Source organism: Haematobia irritans, chromosome 4 (genome assembly GCF_050003625.1).
Source record: "Haematobia irritans isolate KBUSLIRL chromosome 4, ASM5000362v1, whole genome shotgun sequence".
NCBI classification, from domain to species: Eukaryota; Metazoa; Arthropoda; class Insecta; order Diptera; family Muscidae; genus Haematobia; species Haematobia irritans.
This window is the reverse complement of record NC_134400.1, coordinates 215,703,221-215,726,718: the sequence shown is the minus strand read 5'-3', so window position 1 is coordinate 215,726,718 and position 23,498 is coordinate 215,703,221. Positions and strand designations below refer to the sequence as shown.

Genomic DNA, 23,498 nt, shown 5'->3' with positions numbered 1-23,498 from the left:
TTCGCTTTAACTCCATAAGGGTTGCTGGTTGCTCTCTTTTGTTTGTGTTTGAAGGGGGCTATTCTCACTGAACTGAGACACGTTTCATTTCCATAGGCATGTGAATGAAAGAGCATCGAAATATAGTGATTGTCACTGGATGGCTCTATATAAGGGCTGACACTTAACGTTGGTGTTTTCATTAACCTCCAAGGGTTGCTTACGTTCGGTTCGCATTTCTATACTCTCTATTTCTTATCAATTCAAAACTCTTTAAACGGATCCTTAAGTTTTTTATTTCCCTACAACTCATACACACTCACCAATACCAACTAAAGAAACAAACTCATATACCCTCCATTCAGTCAACTTTACTTTCTATTTCTAAACTTGGATTTTTTTAAACTTAAATCAAAACAACATCAACAAAACTAAGTTCGAAAACAACGTTTAAAATTTTAAAATAAAAAACCACAGTTTGCAAAGAAAGTGTCATAGACTGTCTATCAACATTTTAAACGGAGATAGCAACAACTTCCGGCTTGAATATAACCGCTTGCAAAATAAATACAAAAAATCGAACGTAAAGAAAAATCGCGAGTTTTAGCAAACGGAAGTGTGCAAAAAAAAATCCTTAAAAAAAAGAAAATCTATAAAAAATGCATAAAATTAATCAAGAAGGCAACCTCAAAGCCAGTGAGAAATCCTCTACAAAAAACTAAAGAAAAGGGAAACAACTCCCTAAGAAGAAAAAGAAGAAAAAAACGAGAAATGGGCCAAAAACCAATTTCCCTAAAAAACCCTAACTAACAACCAAATAAATAAACAACAGAAAATGTTAAAATAAATCCCCAAGACCTAAGCTAAACAATAGAATTTCGACGAGCCCTTAACTTTTTGCCATACATCCATCAACAGCCACAATAGCAACAACTAAAAGCAATAGCTTAAAATTTTCAAAAAAAAAAGTTATTTAGTTAAAAAAAAAAATCAAAACTTCAAAAACTTCCAAAATTATGTTGACCAAACAACTTTTAAATATATAATTTTACTAAAAATAAAAAACTTTTGCTCGTGCGAAATACCAACAAACCGGATATCTCATTCAACTTCCCTAATCAACTCCTATTAAAACAGACGAACTCAAAAAAGTGGACTAATTAAAATCAAATACCTTTTTTGAGAACAGAAACTTCCGTTTCCTTATATCTGCAAAAAATCAGAATTTTTTTTGTTTAACTCTCCCTTCATACATACAATACCAAAATGCCACGCTGTCTAATGGCCAAAAAATGGAAGGCTTATCCATGGCCTGATCGTGCCGAGGATAAAACAAGCAATCATTCCAGCTCCTCCTCTGCAAATTCAGATAGCGAATGTAGCTTACCTGAAGTTAGCATAGAGTTGGTGGAGAAAAAAGTTGAACCCAAATCAAGACGTTCAACCATCGATGAAGATGAAGAAATCGATGTGGTGGGTGATAATATGCTGGTCATAAATTCAGCCTCATCTACACCGCCCACAGCGGCCACAGCTACGGTTATAATAAAATCCAGTGATTTGAAATCTTCTGCATCATCGTCGTCATCATCATCATCATCATCATCTCCTTCGTCAACGGCTTCAAATCAAATCAATGAGACGTCCACAGGCAAGGCCACATGTTGGGGTCCTTCATCGCCTACTGCTGGTGCCACAGCACCCAGCCCTCCGCCTCATTCGCCAGAAGCAGCTACACGTGGTACCACAAATTTGTATAATGGTAAGTTAATACAAATTTTTAGAAAATTAGGTCTTTGCAAATATTTATTAAACCAAAGAAAGAGGCATCTTTTGGGGTAATACATTAAAATACCGGATCATTTTAGGAGAAACTCAAAGGGGTTTTTTAAACTTTCTTTATAATAATATGCCTATAATAAACATAATAAATTGTTTATTAAAATCAGGCATCAAACAATATAAACAAACTCCAAAAATTTTGCATTACCAATGTATAGATTTTTTTTATATTTTAGTGAGTTTAATAAAAACCCAAAAAAAAACACAGTCATAAAATCTGGGAAATGATTTTAGTTAAAAAACAAAAATAATAAAATTTTCTTTATATAAAAAAAATAGAATTTCACTATAGAAAACTCAGTCATATTTTTAAATGGTGGGGTTTTTCCAAAAAATTTCAATCACAAATATATAAGTCACTAACTTCCCTTTGGCCGAGACAAATATAAGAATTAATTTATACTCGTAATGAACTACCTAAAACTTCTTTCAATCTCTGCTATATTATTTTCAAAAATTTTATTATGTGTGCAAATCATTGTTTTTTGCAACAAAAAGAATTTTAATTATTTCATTTATGGCTGCCAACATAATGTAATATACACCTCTAATTTCTCCTGTCCTGAGTGCACAAAATAATCGATGCCACTTAAATATTAACTGTATATAATTTCTTAGGCTATCAATTATATTATTGTTACAGTTCTTGTCATGTGTGCATTTCCATGCAGAAATTTTGTAATGAAGCTTTGCTAACCAGCACTACAAAATACCTAGGTATATATATTTTATTACCTTTGATTTATTATTTTATTATTATGAAAATAATAAAAAAAATAATTCATAAGACATTTTATCTGTTATAAGCAGATTTTATTATTTGAAAGGCATTCAACATACTCTTGTACATTAAATGAAATAATGCCTTATTTTTAATAACCTATCATTGGTGATACTTTATGGCGTGGACATATATAAAAATGTTTTTATTTGCGACTTTGCAATCAATATAGTTTATAAATAATCTAAATTTTGATAGTTGTCAAAAGTATTTTAACGATAGTTAAATGCAGTAATGTGGGAAAATCCGCTATTAAAAATTTTTTATAAATTTTTCTTGTGTTTATTTTTATTAAAGAAAATTTCTATAATATCAAGGACATCTCAATAATGACAAATAACACAGTAAATTTGTCTGCACACAAGAAAAGTTTTTAAGCCGAGTAATAGTGAGAGACTACTTAAAGTAAGCTAGGGTAATTTTTTTATCATATCAATTGCTTAGAAAAGAAAATCGCTGTGGAAGTTTAAATGCTAAAAATATCTCAATATATCCTGTTTATTTTTTTTTTTTTTCTTAATATTCCCATATTATAATAACAGATGTACAAACTACGCTTAATTGTCGTAATGCCTTCTTATAACTGAAATTTAGTTCTTATAAGTGGGCGAATTAATTTTTAATTGTTTAAACAATTTTAGATTGAAATTTGCTTTTTGCTTAGAAATACAAAACATACAACAATTTGTCTGCACACATGATGAACTCGTAAACAATTAAATACTTAAGGACTGTTGAAAGCATATATCGGTATTCTTTTTAAGGTATCAAATATCATATAAAGAAAATCGCTTTCGGAAATTAAATACTAAAAATTTCTAAAATATTTTTTAAGGTATTATTTTATAGGGATGTTTACAAACAAAAATAATTGATATAGTAATAGGGCAACTACAAATGATTTTCCTATATTCATTAAATTCGTAAAATGTAATTCTTCTTTGTGGGTGCAAATTAATTAAATAATTTATTACGAATTTGTTATAAAGGTTTTATGTATGATTGACATAGTTTTAAAGATAGAACAGATATTTTTGCTTATAGAAAATTTCGAGAGGTTTGATATTCAAACTCTTAACTCTGAGAGGAGTGTCACCTTCTTGCTTCATATTACTATTATTAAATTATATGCATATTTGGAATATTTAAATATCATATAATTTCATAATAACTAATTTTTTACCATCTCAAACGAATTGATGTATCTTAAGAAGGACCTGCTTTACATTTCCTGTACTCTAGTTTTTTATAGCTTTGTAAAGATTATTCTGTGTGCAATACCTGAATCTGAAAAAAATTGTTATTTGCTTAAAGAAAAATAAGAAAAGTTCTTATAAAAAATCGTAAAAAGGAGAATTTATTTAAACTCTCTGTAATCTTAATAAAAAATTAAATGAAACGAAAGTGATCCATTTTCTTATTACTTTCAACGTCATGGAAATACATTTTACAAAATTTATTTATATATTTGTTCTGATTTTATATACCACACAGTTTATGGAAGCAATATAGGAAAAAAAAATTATAAATTGTATTAAATATAATTTTTTCGTTTTTTGCTTTTTAAATGAGCTAAGATTTTATATATAGTAACTCCGTAATAACTGTGTTGCATATTTTTTGGAGCAGAGTATATATCTAAATTTATTATTAATATTTAAAAAAAAATTAATAATATCTAAATAAAATATCAACTTTTTTGAGATTTCAACTAAATGTATATACAAAAAAACTATTTTCCCTTAATATAACTTTTTTTATATTTTATTACGAATTATAAATAGCAAATGCATTGCAATGCAATTTGTTGTATAATCAATTTCAAATAATATTACATTTGGATTAAATTAAATATTTCAATTATGTTAAACAATTGAAAAGTTTTAATATCTGGTAATTTTTATAGTACCATATTAGCCTAATCCTTTGGGTAATTACAAAAATATATCATTAACCCTTTTTTTTGGGTTAAATGATTTGTGATAAATTACCATAGTGGTAATTTATAATTTCATTCACCCGCCTTTCGCTCTCCAACGAAGAAAGCTTGTAGATAATGGGGAATCAATAATTGCATACTAATGACTATGAGAATAAGTATTATTACATACCATTGGCAAACAATAGCGAATACAGGAAAGAACTTTAGACCAAGGGATAATGGTCAGTTTAGGGACTAGTAGCAATCCCAACAACAAACAAGACTAAAAAAAATACACACACACAATAAATAATAATGTTATGATGATTCTCACTTAAAACCAAGCCAAACCAAAGTTAATTACTACGAAATGGCCCTAAGGTTAATAAGTAACACCAACCAATACTCCTTGGAAAATTTCAACAAAAACCAGCCAGTCAGTTAGGGAGGCAGGCAGGCAAACAGGCTGGCATTGTTAAGCTCTATACAAGCAAGCAACCAAACAAATGACTTCACCGCACTCTTTTGAAAAACAAAGTCACCCAACAAAAGGAACTTTAACTTAAGCATAATAGAAAACCACAAATACTTGGACTCTAACGCACAGACACACTCACACACGTACATATACATATATATTCACTAGCTAACCAACAACAAACAAATGGAATCATATTAAACTTAAAGTCATTAAGGAAACGGAAAGGACAAGTTTGAAAAAACGAAAACCGCATACCAAAGCAAAGAAACACACACACACACAAATGAAAATGAAAACGCACGCAGCCTAGCCAGAGCCACCTACATGAACACCCCTAAGTTACTTCCTGTTTGGCAAATAAAAATGGTCTAGGCCTGCTGGAGTTTTTCGTTTCTTTGTTTTTCGGGTAGAAAAGTCATTAAGTTTAAATTACGAGAAAAGCCTAAAACCAACATAAAGGCAAAAATCTAAATCTAAATGAGTCGAAGCATGCTTAGGCAGATTACAAATGAGTGAAGTAGCCTTAAACTCACACCACCACTATCTGTGGGAAATATCCTTAAAGATTTTTTTTTGGGGTAGAAAAATTCTGTTGTTTCTTAAGAAATTAACACCTGTTTAAGTTATGTTGTCAAACTTATGACTTTAAATAATGAGCAACCTCGATAAAAGAAACAAAGTTTCTTCTTCACTTTTAATTTTTTCCCCCCAAGAATTTGAATAAGCATTTGATTTGCTAAGCATGTCTTACGCTTTTTGTTTTGTGGGGGGGGGACTATTGTTTTTTCTGTTTAGCATTTTTTTTTTTTCAATTTTTCAATGTTCTAATGATTGGAAATCTGTTTTCTGTTGTGTTTTTTTTTTTCTTCTTTGTTTGCTTTTCAACATTTTTTTTAATACTGTGTAATTTCTCTTTGAGGGTTTTGTAAGATGGAGGTTTTTTTGGAATTTTGCGTAATTGTTTCTTGTTGAGTTGCAGTTTTTCATTCTTGCTGGTCCTTGTTATGCTCTGGTATTTTTCAATTCTAGGGCTGTTTTGTTTTGGCCTATCATTTATGTTATTTATTGTTGGGAAACATTGAAGTATTTGTTGTGCGATGAAAGGAAAAACAGGCTAAATGGGATTGTTTGAAGTTGGTTATCTTATATCTTGTTGGTTATTTTATATTTTCTTGGAAAAATGTTGCATACTTTTAGGAGTATTAAAAATGAATTAATTGCCAATGAAACATTCATTAGTGGCGTAACTTTGGGATAATGAGAGAAAAACTAAAATAATACATATTAATTTGTAAAATTACTGAAATTTAATTTAAAATTTGGGATAATGAGAGAAAAACTAAGATAATACATATTGATTTGTAAACTTACTGAAATCTAATATACAATATTGAAGTCTTTTTTTTTTCTTTTTCTCTAAAAAAAAATATAGCATAGTTTTAGGAATATATATACATATGTGAGCTAGGTTTCAGCAAACACTTTTTAAATTATAATGATTTGGCATAATCAGAGAAAAAAAGATGTTTGTTTGGTAAAATTGTTGAAGTCTAATATTCGAAGCCTTAAATTTTCTCAGAAATGTTATTGAATACTTTTAAGATGTTCCAGCGAAAACTTCCCAATTTATCATGATCTGGAATAATTGCAATCTGGATAATGATAGAAAAAATATACTAATAGATGTTTGTTTATAAATTTTGTTGATATTGGAATCCTTACATTTTCTCTGAAATATTATAGCATAGTTTTAGGATTGTAAATATTATCATACTTTGGCTATTAGGTCGTATTTTTCATCACCGAATTTCTTACTTTTGGATTATAATTAAAAGTTCTTACTACTCAGCATGAATTCAGCATATGTTACCAATTAATGCATTGAGTGATAGAAATTGTTAATTATATTCGAACAGTAAGATATGCGGTGTTGAAAAATACGATATGGGTCATCAAATGACCTCAACGTAGTATAAGGGTTAAAATACTTTTTATTTATATGATATGATATGATATTCTCAAACGATTATATTATAAATTTGTAACATTTTTTTCTCCACACAGAAAAAAGTAATGAGATTTTAGAAAAAAAACTAAACTGAACAATTAAAAAAAAAAAAAATATAGGAAATATAATTAATTAGGGCCAATCATTGAAAAGTTTCTCATGACCTCGGCTTTATTTTCTCGTAAAGTAATGAATTCCATTTCTAAGGAATGAGATTTTAGAAAAAAAAAAAAAACTAAACTGAAAAATTAAAAAAAAAATAGCAAATATAATAAATTAGGGCCAATCATTGATTTCGGCTTAATTTGCTCCCAAAGAAAATATTGTACGACAAAGGAGAATCTAGGGAAACATATTGTTGCATACTTTTAGGCTATGGGAACCAACCAGTAAGTCAGATATTTTTTTTTAAATAAAAACAAATTTTATTTTTTTTTAAATTTTTATAGCTTTTACGAAATAAACTAATAATAAATAAAATAAACTAAGACAAAGTTACAAAAGGCTAAGCATTGGAGATGGAACCAGTAGGGTGCTCTTGAAGTAAATTTTGGCTTTCTATAAGGTCTTTTAAATTTCAATATAATTGGAGAAAATAAAATTTAGAAGAAAGTCGAGAAAGAAAGGGCCCTCACTCCATCCCTCCCTTCTTCCTCTCTTAATACGAATCTTCTTTTCTATCTCATACATGACTTGTCTTAGATATGTAAAAAAATCGAGTTTTAATTTTTGTTTGTTTTTTTCCACTACATTTTCTTAGATCTTTTCTTCGGTTTTCCTTAACTCCAAGGTAGCCCACTTTCCCCTTATATCAAACAAACCCCAAAACATAGAAATGATATTAGCCCTTTGCCAAGCACAATTCAAAGAGAATTTCTTTTTTCATTTCCCTTTCGTTTTGTTTTTCACCAAAACTTTTACCTTCTTACAGGCAGTTAATTCGATCTTGTTTTCATTCATTCATATCCAAAAAAAGGGCGGAGAACCGTAGAAATTTAAACTGCCCTTCCTTTTCTTAAATATTTTGACAAATTTTCTGGATAATTTTGTGTTAAGAAAATATTGTCTAAAAATTGGAAAAACATGTTTTTCGATGTTACCAAACATATGACTGACTTCAGTCAGACACCCCTTTTTTCGACAGACAGACATCCTTAGGGCTTTTGCGTCCCATGCCATCCTCCCTGCTTCCATCGATATTGTTTAACCATTTGTAAAGTTTAAATGTCTTTCTTTGTTTCACATAGTTCCAAGTTTATTTTCACTAAGAGATGGAGATGTGGAAGTGGGGATTTTTGTTTTGGGACATCATGTAAAGGATTTGGTTATTTGAGCGTAATAATACCATTTCACAAAAACAAATCAACTGTTAATAGAAAAATTCAGGAAATTGGGGGGGTTTCAAACGATGAACTGACACAAACACTCAGGTTCTTTTTTTTCCAAATATACAACACAGCAAAAATTGTGTTAAAGGCTAAAAAAGAAGGAAAAATAAATAGAAAATAAACCCATTCCCTTGCCATCTTCCGGGCAATGCTAAAGGCTGTTGCGTTGTCAGCATGTTGCTTCCTTGTACATCGTCATGGGCTTCACCAGCATCATCGTCATCATTATCAACAGCAACAGCCGCAGCAGTTTTAAGTCTCAACCTCATCTCATCATCCTTAGTGGCTGGCAGTCTACGAACAAAGCGGGGGTTATTCTCATACTTAGTTAAGGCCTTTTGCAAATACACATATGTCTGTGAGTTTATCCATTTCTGTACTCTGTGTTTTTTTTGCTAAATTCCATAGACTAGGGCAGGGAGATCCAAGTGCAATTTCAAGTGTTTTTCTTGTCGTTGTCGTCAGTGTTTTTTTGTTGTTGTTCTTGTTTACGTCTGGCTGAAGCTTGTTGTATGGTTCGCTGCTTGACTGACTGTGAGACATCAGCAGCATCACCAACTCTTTCATCACATCACCCTATTAGGCTATGCTCTCTAATCTATTCACCATTACCTCTCTCCCCCACCACCAACACCACCCTTGCCAAAAGGTATGTAACTCAAACACTGTTTTTTAGGCCTAGAAAAGGATTTTCGTTCCACCATATGAACGTATGTGTGTGCGTGTTTTTTTAGTTTATATCCGTTTGTTAGTATTTGTGTTGTTATGTATATGCCTTATTTTGATGTTGTTGGTTGGTATTGTGAATCGTTCGTTTTTTCTTTATTTTGTTTAGTGTTGTTGGGAAACTGTTGCTATACAGCTTAAAAAAAAAAAACAAACAACCAAACAAACATTAAACATCTCCAATATGTATACGCATACATATACAAAGTTTGAGTGAATTTATATATATATGGGCATGTACTAACTCATGTGCATGAGAATAGTATATGCAACATAGAGAAAAAACCAATTCCCTCAGCCTTTAAATGTGGGCCCTTTTTAAGATCAATCGTCATGATAAAAATTAAATAAAATTGTGTTTAATTTTTATAAAAATAAAAATTTCTAAAAAATTTCCATTGAGCCTGTTATTAAAATCAAAGCTTTTATGAATAGTTATGTAACGATAAAATTCTTATGTATATTTCTGCAACAAAAATATTTCTTTAAATTTTTTTCTAACAACAAAAGTTAAAAAAAAAAAATAAAAAAAAAATTCAAACGAAAAAAATTTCTACAAAATTTTGTCTTACCATAAAATTTCTAAATAATCTTCTTTAACATCAAAGCTTTTATGAATTTTTATTTAACAATGAATTTTTTATGACATTTTTTTTAGATCAAAAACATTTCTTTAAAATTTCTAAAAAAAAATATCAGTAATTTTCTTCTAATAAATAATATATTATTAAAATTTTCTAACGATAAAAAAATACTACAAAATTTCCTCTAACTACAATGTTTTTTATTTTTCTCTAACATCAAAGCATTTATGATTTTTTATGTAAACTTAAAATTATTTTTAAAATTATCTTTAACAAAAAAAAAACAAAATCTAAAAAAAAACTTTTCACTTTTCTGTCCAACGAATAAAACTATTATGAATTTTTTCTAACAATAAAAATTTCTACAAAATTTCGTTTAACCATAAAATTTCTAAATAATCTCCTTTAACATCAAAACTTTTATGAATTTTTATTCAACAATTAATAACATTTTTAGATCAAAAACATTTCTTTAAAATTTCTAAAAAAAAAAATATCAGTAATTTTCTTCTAATAAATAATATAATTTTAAAATTTTCTAACGATAAAAAATACTACAAAATTTCCTCTAACTACAATTTTTTTATGTTTCTCTAACATCAAAGCATTTATGATTTTTTATAAAAACTTAAAATTATCTTTAAAATTATCTCTAACAAAAAAAATCTAAAAAAACTTTTCACTGATTTCTGTGCAACGAATAAAACTATTATGTATTTTTTCTAACAATAAAAATTTCTACAAAATTTCTTTTAACCATAAAATCTCTAAATAATCTCCTTTAACTTCGAAGCTTTTTTGAATTTTTATTTAAAAATAAATTTTTTATGACATTTTTCTTTAAAAATTATTTTTAAATTATCCCTAACAAAAACAAAATTTATAAAAAAAACCTTTCACTGATTTCTGTCCAACGAATAAAACTATTATGAATTTTTCTAACAATAAAAATTTCTACAAAATTTCGTTTAACCATAAAATTTCTAAATAATCTCCTTTAACATCAAAGCTCTTATCAATTTTTATTTATCTAGTAAATAATATATATTTATAATTTTCTGACAATAAAAAATTCTACAATATTTCCTGTAACTAATTTTTTTTTATTTTTCTCTAACATCAAAGCATATATGATTTTTTATGTAAACTTAAAATTATCTCTAACAAAAGAAAAATTCTAAAAAAAAACTTTTCACTGATTTCTGTCCAACGAACAAAACTATTATGAATTTTTCTAACAATAAAAATTTCTACAAAATTTCTTTTAACCATAAAAGATTTTATGAATTTTTATTTAAAAATAAATTTTGTATGACAATTTTTTTTTAGATCAAAAATATTTCTTTAAAATTTAAAAAAAAAATATCAGTAATTTTCTTCTAGTAAATAATATATTTTTAAAATTTTCTGACGATAAAAAATTCTACAATATTTCCTAAATTTTTTTTCTTTAACATTTAACATTTTTGATTTTTTATGTAAACATAAATTTCTTTGAGTTAATCTCCAATAGCATATTTCTTTAAAATTATCTCTAACAAAAAATTAAAAAAAAAAAAATACTTTTCACTGATTTCTGTCCAACGAATAAAACCATTATGAATTTTTCTAACAAAAAAAATCTATTAACCATAAAATTTCTAATTAATATTCTTTACTATCAAAGCTTTTATGAATTTTTATATAACAATTAATTTTTTACGAATTTTTCTCAAACGATCACATTTTTTTAATGTTCTCTAACAACAAAGTTTCGAAAAAAAAATGTGACCAATTTTTATCTAACGCTAAAATTTTTCTGAATATTTCTATTTAAAAGAATTCTATAAAAATTTCGTCTGACGACGATTTTCTTGTTTTGCATTTTTGGAAAAATATTTGCTTATTTTATCATATAGTTTAACCAAAAAATTCTAAAATTTTCTGAGTGAAATCCCTTTTCTTATTACAATGAATATCTTTTATTTGTTGTTGTTGCTTTTTTTTAATTTTCTCCAATGCTAAAATTTCTACAGTATTTTCCTTTTATATCAATAAAATTGTTTTTTTTATTTGTGTGCTCTTTTACCCCCCCAACCGTATATCCTTAGGCAGCGAGACCTTGTTGCATATGATGTCCTAATACATAGACGACTCAGTATTAGTATTTGCTTTGGTTTATCTCAAGGTCTATGAGAGAGGCCTTCATATGGTGTTTTCTCTTGTTCGTACGCGTTTAAATTACAATCAATTATGATCTACACTAAAGAGCTACTGTAGTACAATGATTGGTATCATAGGTTCCAAGTCGTCCTTTGAAGTTATTCCATATTTGCATTGCTATTGTAATATTTGGCACCCGAGCAGGGTTAAGTATCCATGACATCACAATTGTATCCATGATTTCTCTTATGGAAAATATTTCTTCTAATTTTAAAAATGAAATTAAATTTCTTTCTTTCAAATATTTTAATATTTCAAGTTGTTATGGCTTGCATCATAACAACTTGAATATCTCCCCAAATTGGTATGGAGAAAATCTTTACCTTGAATTCCATTCCATTATAAATTCTAATCCTTAAGAGGTTTCTATTTTCATATACATTTGTTACGGTTACGGAGTACATGTTTTCATTGAAAAACTATTTAATGTTTGTGGTAATGTTAGTTTAGAATTTTTCATTGTTGTGCGCTCACAGAAAGAATTTTAGAGAAAATGGCCCAGAATGTGACACATGTCAGCGACATAAATCTTCATAAAGCTCAACCCCTTTTTTTTGGCATGGCATAAAGGCATTTGTGATGCAAGTAAGACACAGTGGCAAGCTATAAACGACAAAAAACAGACAATTGTGTGATATACACAAAGTGGTTGAAATTAATTAAAAATTGTTATGGACATCACTAAGGTGGCTATCCTTGGTTTTCTTCGGATATTTGGAACATGTGCTCCATTTAATAGCTCTGGGAACATAAATTTTGAATGAAATAACATTTAAATTTCTTCCGATTTTTAAAATTTTATTATTCTCTCTAACTTACTAAATTTTTTTTCTTAAAATTTCACCTTCTATTTAAGGTCTTTAAATCTCCTTCATTATATTTCCCATTAATTCTGGATAATATTAAATACGCTTTGAATTTGCTATTGGGTGGCTGTGTGTGTGTGGGGGGTTTTTTGTTGGCACTTTTCCTATGCCTTGATGGCAGTGACTTTTTGCATCCATCCGTTTTGTTTGCAAAACTTTGGCCAAAAGTTTGTAGGTTTTGGATATGGAAGTAAAGAATATTCTTCCATATACCAAAAACCAAGCCAAGTGTCGAGGGATTGAAGCACACAGAGGCATTGTGGAATATACCAGCTGACTCAAAAAAACACACACACACAGACATATACGGAAACTTACCTACATGAAGTCTTTATGAAACATTCGAGGAGTTTTTACTTTTTTTTGTGAATAATTTGTTTTTTTTTCAACTTTAGAGCCTAGCCTCTTGTATGTTGGACAAGTTTGTCTGTCTGTCTGTTTCTCTACTTTGGGTGCCTTTTGGGGGTATGGTGTATGGAGTACTGCAATGCGACATTTTTAATGTTTTACATTTTCACATTTTCCAGACTTCTTTCAAAAAAAAAAAAAAATAGACAGAAGAACGCCAAACGTAACGAACTGTTTTGGCTTAAACAGCCCTTTCACAGGAAGCACTAAACAGCCATAGGACTAAAATTTTCCATGGCTGGTATTCCACCTCCTACACTGGGGCATCAACGTCACCGCATCTAAAACGTAAATGAATGAGCGTGGGTTTTTCTGCAGCTAGATTGCCTATGCAGGGCCAACGAGGTCTATATTATGGCTTATATTGTAGGAAGACACCACACACACACATACATACACAAGAGAAAAAAGTTTTATGTTGCTAATTCAACACGTTTCCTACTTGTTGGCATTTCATCTACATTCCCATTCATAGTTTCTTGTCTACTCCATGGGTTTCAAATGTGGCCTCTATTCTGTGTATGTGCTATGGTTGTTTGCTTAGAATACACTCTTATCCCCATATCCGTATCCGTATAAGAGCGACCAACAACAACAGCAACAACGAATAATGCTACTGATATAGAAGCAACAACTAAAACTAATATGGTTGGTTACACATGTCTGGCATTAGGCTTTTAGCTTAAATAGTTTCATTTACCATGTTTACCCACACACACGCACACACATATATGGATAGAATTATACACTGAGGCTCCCACATATCTATACGTAGTCATACGAAGAGATTGCGAGAGGGAGAGAGAGAGAAACAAATAAACCCTAGTGGAAAACCTTAGAAGAACCGAAATACGTTTCATACACATAAATATGCGAGTATATGGGACATTTCAGAATAAATAGGCTACAATGAAAAAACATTGAATACACTGCAAAAAATATGTAAATATTATTTTTTATAAAATTTGAAAAATAAAAATATAGCAAAATTTTCAAAATTTGTCCACTTAAAAAACATACAATTTTTCATTGAAAACATTGAACCTTTTTCTTATAAATTTATAATATACACTGAAAACTATTATTAAATACCAGAAATGTTTAGATTGTTTTTTGTATGATTCATATTTAAATACAAAACTATACCCAAGTAAGATAGCAAAACCCTCTTCTTCCCTTCAATCCCATTTTCTTTTTTATAAGATTTCTCATATATTCATATGCATATGTATTGGGGAAAAGATAAAAAGCTTTTTTGGTAACATTTAACGGATGTCTATGTTTATGAAAGAGGAACAGGAAATGATAGCAATGAACAACAAGATGAGGCCAAAGATGATAATGATGATCTAAAACAAGACAGAAAAAAATTAAACCAAATAGAGAGAGAGAGAGACATAGAATATGAAACCCCCTTCCTTCCTTTGTTCGTCTACACAAGACACTTGTAGCTTTAGCTTTAGTTATCAACACAACTCTTTAAAGACTCTTTTTTTCTTATTTGCTGTATGCCTGCTCTTCTCTTTAAAGGTTACAATCATGAGGTGGTACCCACAGCTTTGCATTATACCGCGTACCTGCCTCGTTTGGAAAATGAAGTTACCGTCATCACCAGCACCTCCACTATGCAACAACAGCTTCAGCTTCAGCAACAACCGCCTCAGCATACATTCAACTATCAAACACCTCCGCCCTCGAATACATCATCGCCCTCATCATCGCCGTCGAGCCGCAGCAGTAGTATGTCCTGTGAACGTTTGAGTCCGCCCATAATACGCATTAAGACCGAAACATTGAGTCATGATGAGATCGATTCAAGCAGTACGGAATCGAGAAAATGCTATAGCAGTACCGGTGCTGCCCTTTCGCTGCCGCCCAAAAAGAAAGATATCTATAGGCCATATTCATTGGATGATAGACCCTCTACAGAGCGTTTACGTTTGAGAGTACCAGCTGAAGAGGATTTACATGCAGCCCATGCTATACTCGATTTAAGCGCATCCACAGCCTTCCATCCGCCTACACAGCCCCATCAATTGCAACAGGGCCATCAGCACCACCAGCAGCATTTGGGTCATCATCACCCTCATCATCAGCAGCAACATCCTTTGCATCACATAACCCAAGCCATACAATTGCAACAGCAGCAGCAGCAGCAACAACAGCAGGTTACACCCTCCATAGCCGATTTGGCTGCAGCGGCCATAGTGGCAAATGAGCAAAGGCCTCGTTCTAATTCTTCCATGCATAGCATGCAAAGTAATTCGGATAGTGAACGCCAGCCTAGCTCTCCGGCCTCTTCGGTGCAAAATGAGAATAACAACACCACCAATCAGTTTCCTAGTGCGGCAACCCCCTCTGCCAAAACTGTGGCCTATACCTATGAGGCCTTCTTTGTGAGCGATGGCAGATCGAAGCGTAAAAACATAACCGATCCCGTGGTGGCCTTGCAACAGGAAGCACAAAAAGCCAAATACACTTGCAGTGAATGTGGCAAACAGTATGCCACCTCTAGCAATTTGTCGCGCCACAAGCAGACCCATAGATCTTTGGATTCACAGTCGGCCAAGAAGTGTCATACTTGTGGCAAGGCCTATGTGTCCATGCCTGCTTTGGCCATGCATGTTCTGACGCACAAACTTTCCCATAGTTGTGGGGTATGCGGTAAACTTTTCTCCCGTCCTTGGTTGCTGCAGGGTCATTTGCGTTCCCACACAGGAGAAAAACCCTATGGCTGCGCCCATTGTGGCAAGGCATTTGCGGATCGTTCCAATCTAAGGGCCCACATGCAAACACATTCGATTGACAAGAATTTCGAGTGTAAACGTTGCCATAAATCATTTGCTTTGAAATCGTACCTCAATAAACATTTGGAGTCGGCTTGCCTTAAGGATGAGGCTGATATGCAATTCGATTCGACCAGTGACAGTGGTGGTATGACCTCTCCTACTCCTACAGAGGACTATAATCCTCCTAGCTATGCACACCATCATCAACAGCAACACCAGCAGCAACAGGCACAAAATGCTTTTAAAATAAGTCACATACCACAGCCAGTACCGGCAGCGGCTGTGGTTAAAGTAGAGGCCACCTTTGCGGGTTAGAAACAGCAAAGAAACCACAACAACAACAAAATCAACAAGAAATATTGTAAGTAGTTTTAACCAGAGAAAAAAACCAAAAACAACAACAACAACATGAATCTATAATCAGATTAATTAACAAAAAGTTATAAACAGAAAACTCATTTTTCAAAAAAGCAAAAAAAAAAAAAATATGAAATGGTTACGATTTTGTTTAACAAATCTAGAGAAAGTATTTAATTTTTTTAAGCAAACAGACATGAACAAAAATGACAATATTTAATTTTATAAAAAAAAAAACAAATTTTTAAAAACAACATTATCCAACATTATTTAGGTTTTTTTTTTCATAGTAATTTAATTAATTTATTTTCATTGAATTTAATTTAAAAAATATTAGTTTTAAAAATAATTTTGTACACTCTACACATCGCAATACGTCCATTAAACAATTTTTCTTTGTTTACAATCAAGAGATCTCTTAAGTCAATCATTGAAATGATCTCTTACGCATTGAAAATACCAACAAAAATATTCATTACACTCATCCTATGTAAATGGCTCTCCCCACTTCACACGCTCTCTAGTCACCCTACTTAGGCTTTTAGATCTCACTCTCATCCAATACTCATTAAATAGGTCCTTACACTCCCTAAGCGAAGAAATACTCATTCTAGGCTTAATTCACCTCAGATAACTCATTCTCTCACGCTCATTACTCATCTCAACTTCATAATTTCTCATTCACCTATTACATTCATTCGTAAGCAATATTCTTAAGCAAAGTGTTCTTAGCAATATCACAACAAAAAGGCAACGATGATTATTGTGAAAAAGCAAAATTGAATCAACGAAGAAAGCAACGTTTCTCAAACAACGAATTAGGCCATAAGTCTCCAAAAAAAAAAAAAAACAAAAACGAAACAAAAAAATCTTTATCCTTAAAACTCCATAACATTTATATAAACCCCAAAACAAAACTAAAACATATATACTTATATACACTTACAAAAAAAAAAACAAAAAACTCAAATATTTCGAAAAGCAATTAAATATTTAACTACCAAAAGAGCAATTACAGTAATCCCCAAAATGTATCCTCTCAATTATCAAAGCAATACCAATATTTTTAAAAATTAAAAACCAAAAAATACAACAAATTATGGCAATATAATTTAAAACCTTACTAAGTCAATTAATTGAAAGTCATTTAACTTGTTTGCCTCTGAAATAAAAGGCCAAGGAAATTTTAAGGCTAATAAACTATTTTTAATAGAAAAAAACATAATACCAAAATATAATTTAAGTTTGAGTTCTCTGGCTTTCTAAGTTTGTTTCATATCTATAAAATAAAATGTAACGGACCTTAACTTTGATAGACTATGCCCCTCCTATCTCGCTCTCTCTCTCTCTCTCTAGTCAATTCCCTAACAGTCAATCATTTTTGCTTTAGTGCAAGAAAAATCTAGACCCAGTGTTGGTTTTGAAACAAATCAAAGATAAACCATAAAAGTTGTTATAAACTTCTTTTTCTCTCTCTCTCGCTCTCTCTGCCGATCTCTCTTCTACAATACCCCCTTTAGGCAAATAATTTTTCTCCCTAGTCGCTGTAGAACAGCTGTAGCAATATTTTATTTAGGTTTTCATTTAGGTTTTATAATAGGTTCATAAATAATTTTTAGGAATTTGATTAAATGTGAAGGCATTTAATATAGAAACCTCCATACTCTATACTTCGCTCTAAAGAAAACATTCCCCTTAATTAGTTATTAGAAACTGGAGAAGAAAACCAGTTTTTCACCAGTGTATTTTCTAGTCTTACATTTAGGATATTAGCTTAGCATTAAAAACCATTTAATCTTAGAATTCTATACTTTTTGAATTGAGGTATTATTTATGTTTCATCTGTATTCTCTTTTCAACCACTATCTCTTTCTCTCTATATCTCTATCTATATATTTGACTTTATCTTTCGCGCTCTCTCTCTCTCTCTCTCTCTCTGCCCTTCTATCTATCTCACTACACTTCTCCTAATTGTATATTTTGTAAAATGTTTAGCTCTTACTTTAGAATCAATATTTTGTATATATTATGAAGATTGAACTTCATATTTCACAGACACATTCCCAGTATTTCTTAAGTTAGTTACTCATTAGTTTGTCGGTGTGATTTCTAGTCTTATATTAACATATATATTTTTTTCTTCTTTCCTATTCTTGCTGAAAATTATTCAGGGAGTATTTATGACAGCAGTTTTCTCTAAAACAGCTGTTCTTATAAGTTTCTATCTATTAATAAATTGTCTTTTCTTGTGTAATTTCTAGTCTTATTTTAAGATATTATATAAATTGTTCTCTTTCTCTCTATCTCTCTCTCTGGATGTTCATCCTAAAAATCTTTATTTTCCAAATATGTTGTCTTAATCTATCTTCCTTCAATCGAATGATCTCACTTTGCTAATACCTCTAACTCATAATACCCTGTATATTGCTCTCTGTCTCTATTTCTCACTCTCTCTCTCTCCTAAAAATTTTTGTTTTCCAAATATGTTCCCTTAAATTATCTTCCTTCAATTGAATGATCTCACTACGTTATCTCAGCTCTTCTACTATTCTCAAAACCTTCTACTGATCTCAACAATTACAGTTTGTATGTATTTTTATTTTATTATATTTGTATTCTATATATAAGTATTATTTAAGTTAGATTTATTAATTGTATTATTTATCAAATGTTTAACTCTTTGGTATATACATTGTATAATTTTTATACTCAAAATATCTCCTTTTTTTCTCAAATATTTTTTCTCATATAGTTTCACCCTCTTAACTATCTGTCTAACTTTTTAAGATTTTTTTTCTGAGGCATTTACGAAGATTATATCTCTCTTGTTAATTTATCATTACACAGAAAGAAAAAAATTCACGAACATTTCTCCAATCTTAAAAAAATTGAGTTTTAAAAAATATTCAATTAAAAATTTAATTGATTCATCAAATTTTTTAATTGAAACAAAAATCATTCACACAAATTATTAGTAGCAATTAATTTTTTAATTGGATCAATTGATTTTTTAATTGGCTGTCAATTAATTTTTTAATTGATACTATCATTTCTGTGATTGAAGACATTTCAATTAAAAAATTAATTGGATCAATTAATTTCGTGATGGAATCAGAAAAAAATTTTTTTATGTAGGTCTCTTAATGTAAAAATAATTACAATGAATTTTATATGTTAGCAGAAAATTGTCTTAAATTTGTATTCTCTTAAAATTGTGAGTGAATTTTCTATTGCTCTATTATAAAAATTGGATGTGGCTTTTCTACACTTTTATGATAATAAAACTTCCACAGACACCGTATTATCATGGGCATTAATTAACAGTATTTTATCAACATTTCTCTCTCTTTCTATCAGAGTATAGAGTATAGGCATTAATAAAATTTGTTAGCTACAGAAACTTTCTCTTTAACTCAAAATGACATAATTCCATCTATAGTTCTCTTTATGTACAAATTTCATTGGTTTTGATTAAATCTTTTCTCTCCATCTCTTCTGTCACTCTTAACTACTTTTCTAATACCTCTTCTTCTCTATAAGCTTTCCTGTCAGTTTTCTCTCTCTCTCTCTTTTATATCTTATATTCTTAAAATTATATAATAATAGAAAATAAAATTTTGAATAGAAATCTTATTTTGCAAATTTTGATTTATTTTTTGGAAATATATAATCCTCATTTACTAGTTCAATTATGTGGAAACCATAGTACTATGGTATCCACAAACAGTGGGATAAGGGTGCAATAACAAAAACTAAAATATGTATTAATTATAATACCAAAAATATTGAAACACAAACATTTTGGCTTACAATTAATTTAACAAAATTTTAACTGTATATAAACAAAAGTAAATATAACAATAATTAACAAAAATAAAATATTCTATTTTATTGTTTGATCTCTGTCTCCTTCTCTATATCTTTCTGCTGTAAAAAATTTCTAATTTTCTGTATATGATGTCTATATTTCTTACTCTCTCTCTATCTCTATATCTCCCCCTGTAACTATTTGTATTATAATTATATTATTGATTTTTATAATGTATTATAAATATAATTATCTCTATCTATAAGGTCTACTATCACTACTATATAAAAATATTTATTACAATAATAGAAAAACTGTTTTAGAGTTTTTTACACAGTCTTACAGTGTTAACTACTCACTATCGCTTCCTCTTTGCCATTATAATTCTCTACTCTCATAAGATCTCAGGCATTTTTAGCTCACTCTCTCCCTGTCTCTCTCTCCATCTATAATCTCTTCTATCTTCACTATACTATTACTTTCCTAATCTATACAAAAAAAAAACAGTTTTTTAATTTTTTGCCCTCTCTCTCTCTCTCTCTCTCTCTCGCTCTTTGATTTCTATTCTTGTACAAAATTGTGTCAATTAAACATAAAAGGAAAGAAACTTTTTATATACTTGCATACCAAAAGCCTTCGGATTAATGCCAGTAAGACTTTCTAGGTCTTGTAGGTTTAGCAAACAAAAAATAAAAAGAAATTAAAGCTTTTAACTTTTAGAGAATAGTGTTTAACAAAGAAAAATCTGTATAGTCTCAACCCCTATGGCAATGAAGCCCATTTTCTTAGAAGCTATTAATGCAAAGGTCAGAAAACGGGTTAAGATTGAATACATAAACAAAATAGCTATTGATAGGTATTTATTTACTTAGTCATTGCATATGTATGTATGTTATGTATAGACCCAAAGGTTTAATGGGGGGTGCTAACGTTAGGAATTCTGAGTGACATTCTTTACTTAATCACAGTATTTGTTTTTCTTAATAAAAAAAAATCTTAGTATAATAAATAAGTTTTTAATATTTAACCCCTCCAGACTGTCACAACCGCTCTCTCTCTCTCTCTCTCTACAATTCTCTCTGAGGCTCTCTTATATTCTATGTAGAACTCTAGAAGGAATAATAAAATCAATATGGACATTTATAGATTGTTTTTGTTAATATGCAGTTAAAAAGTCGAGTGTTCTCTAGTCACTAGAAGCCCCTAACGCAAACGCCTCTTGTTTGAATAGATTTTTAATAATAAAAACAGAAAAATATTAAATAAAAAAACAACCAATAAAATCAGCTTCAAAGGCCGATCTCATATAAAAACCAAAACATAGAATTATTTACCCCCAATCATTGAAAAAGAAGTTAAAGCCATTTAGGTTTTAATAAAAGTTCAAGGGCCCCATACAGCCAGAAAAACCAAATAAAATTATTTTTATCATTCAAATGTAATATAACAACTTATATTACATAGAGTTTAATTTATTTATTTAATACTATTATTTTATTTTAACTATAGTTTTCTCCAAGAAACGAAAAGAAATTAATCTAAATTAAAAAAACAAAAAGAAAAATACATGAAAAACTCGGCTAAAGTACCAAAGCAATACTCATATATTTTTTTAAGCAAAATATTAGTAAAACTTTAAAGTTTTGCAAATATTTTGTAAGTAAAGAAAATCATAATAATAATAATAATTATTATTATTAAAAACCCCTTAAGAAAAAATATACAAATAATTAATTTATGTATAATTTCTTGAAAAAATAATAATAATATTTTTGTAAATATTGAATATACACCCACACAAAATGTAAATATTTGTTATCCCATACTAACTACAACACAAAATACAAAAGTCATTAAATTTAAAAATACACAAATTCAATAAAATAAATTTTATATACAAAATCCAAACAAACAAATGTAAAAAATAGAAATAAATCCAAATACCATAGAAAAACTTGTATTAAAAATATTTTAGATTATATGGTTATATCCAAGTAATATAAACTCAAAAAAAATGCAAGAAATATTTTATTATTTATTTACAATTAATTAAATATTGTTTAGTTTTCTTTTGTGTATTTATTTATAAATATAATGTAATTATTTATCCACAATGTGTTTATTTAATTTTGTATAGTTAAAAAATTCATAAAAAAGGCAAAAAAATTAAACAATGACAAAATTTATTATTATTATTATTATTGTATTATTATTCATTAAAAATGAACGTAAAAAAGCAATTATTACAAACCAAAATTTAACCAACTAACAAAACAAAAAATAAAAGAGCATAAATATTATTTTATAGTTATTATAATTTGAATAATATACATACATACACTTATGTATTTATTTATATCAATATACAAAACAACAATAAACCCCAAAATATATATATACATAAATACGTATAAATAAAAATAAAAAAGAAACCTATTTGTAAGAGTTACTCTAATACATACAATTACAGACATTATACATAGAAATCAAAATGAAAATTACAAATACATTATGAAATATTATTGAAAACACAAAAACAAAAATAATTCTTGTTTCATTTTTACATACAATTAATTATTTTTTATTTTTGGTTTATTTTTTAATTTGGTTTGATTTATTTAAAACCAAAATTGTTGGCTTTAAAAATCTCACAATAGGAAAATGGGCATTTTGTTAAATTTTAAGGATTTGGTATAAGACCAATATCCTCGAACTCCTGTTAGAATGTATTCTGCAAATAAAACAGCTGACTGCTTATTTAGTGGTTATTTCCAACTTGAAATATAAATTATCGATTTTTATCGAAATGTGTAAAGGGCGACATCTATTGTAGCTGATACAAACCATGCGATAAAATATTTGCCAAACCATTGAAATCAGGCCTTACAAATAGAATTACAAACATAGAATTTAGGAATTCTAGGAATACGATCTGCATGTTTATCTATTTGTTGTAATAGCTATTTTGTAGTCTTCAAATTCGACTAATCGAATTTTGAATGTATTTTTTTAAAATCGATTTATGACGTTGAACAAAATCATCTAGTCGACTATTGATTGTAACTAAATCAATTTTTTTACAAAGAAATCGAAATGTAGAATTTGTATTGAAATGGGGACGGTGATAGGTTAGGTTGGATATAGTGGAAAACCGTTATTTTTTGGCTCATTTGAAGTATAGAGTTCATTTTGATATCAAAAGTGGTGATCAATGAGTGCTGCCCGATTCTACTACACGGAAAAAAAATTTTGGTGAAACCAAAGATTTCATGTCTTTAAAATACGTTTTGTTTCCTTGTCCAAAAGTCGATAAGTTTTAATGAAGTCGTCTTGATAGCATAGTCCAAATGTCGTTTCC

The 23,498-nt window shown here is 29.3% G+C and overlaps 1 protein-coding gene across 1 annotated transcript; it reads left to right on the top strand.

Moving 5' to 3' along the window:
• The first annotated feature begins 204 nt into the window (after positions 1-204).
• On the top strand, positions 205-19,081 carry scrt (scratch). Its single transcript, XM_075306251.1, has 2 exons — positions 205-1,741; positions 14,717-19,081. Exons 1-2 carry the CDS (start codon positions 1,246-1,248, stop codon positions 16,288-16,290), a joined length of 2,070 nt encoding a protein of 689 aa, XP_075162366.1. The 5' UTR covers positions 205-1,245; the 3' UTR covers positions 16,291-19,081.
• The last annotated feature ends 4,417 nt before the right edge of the window (positions 19,082-23,498 follow it).

What these genes read in the sequence shown, in the direction of transcription:
- scrt (XM_075306251.1), top strand. Translation starts at nt 1,246, where the DNA reads ATGCCACGCTGTCTAATGGCCAAAAAATGGAAGGCTTATCCATGGCCT. An exon ending in TACCACAAATTTGTATAATG is followed by an intron (nt 1,742 to 14,716) that starts GTAAGTTAATAC and finishes TTCTCTTTAAAG; the next exon opens with GTTACAATCATGAGGTGGTA.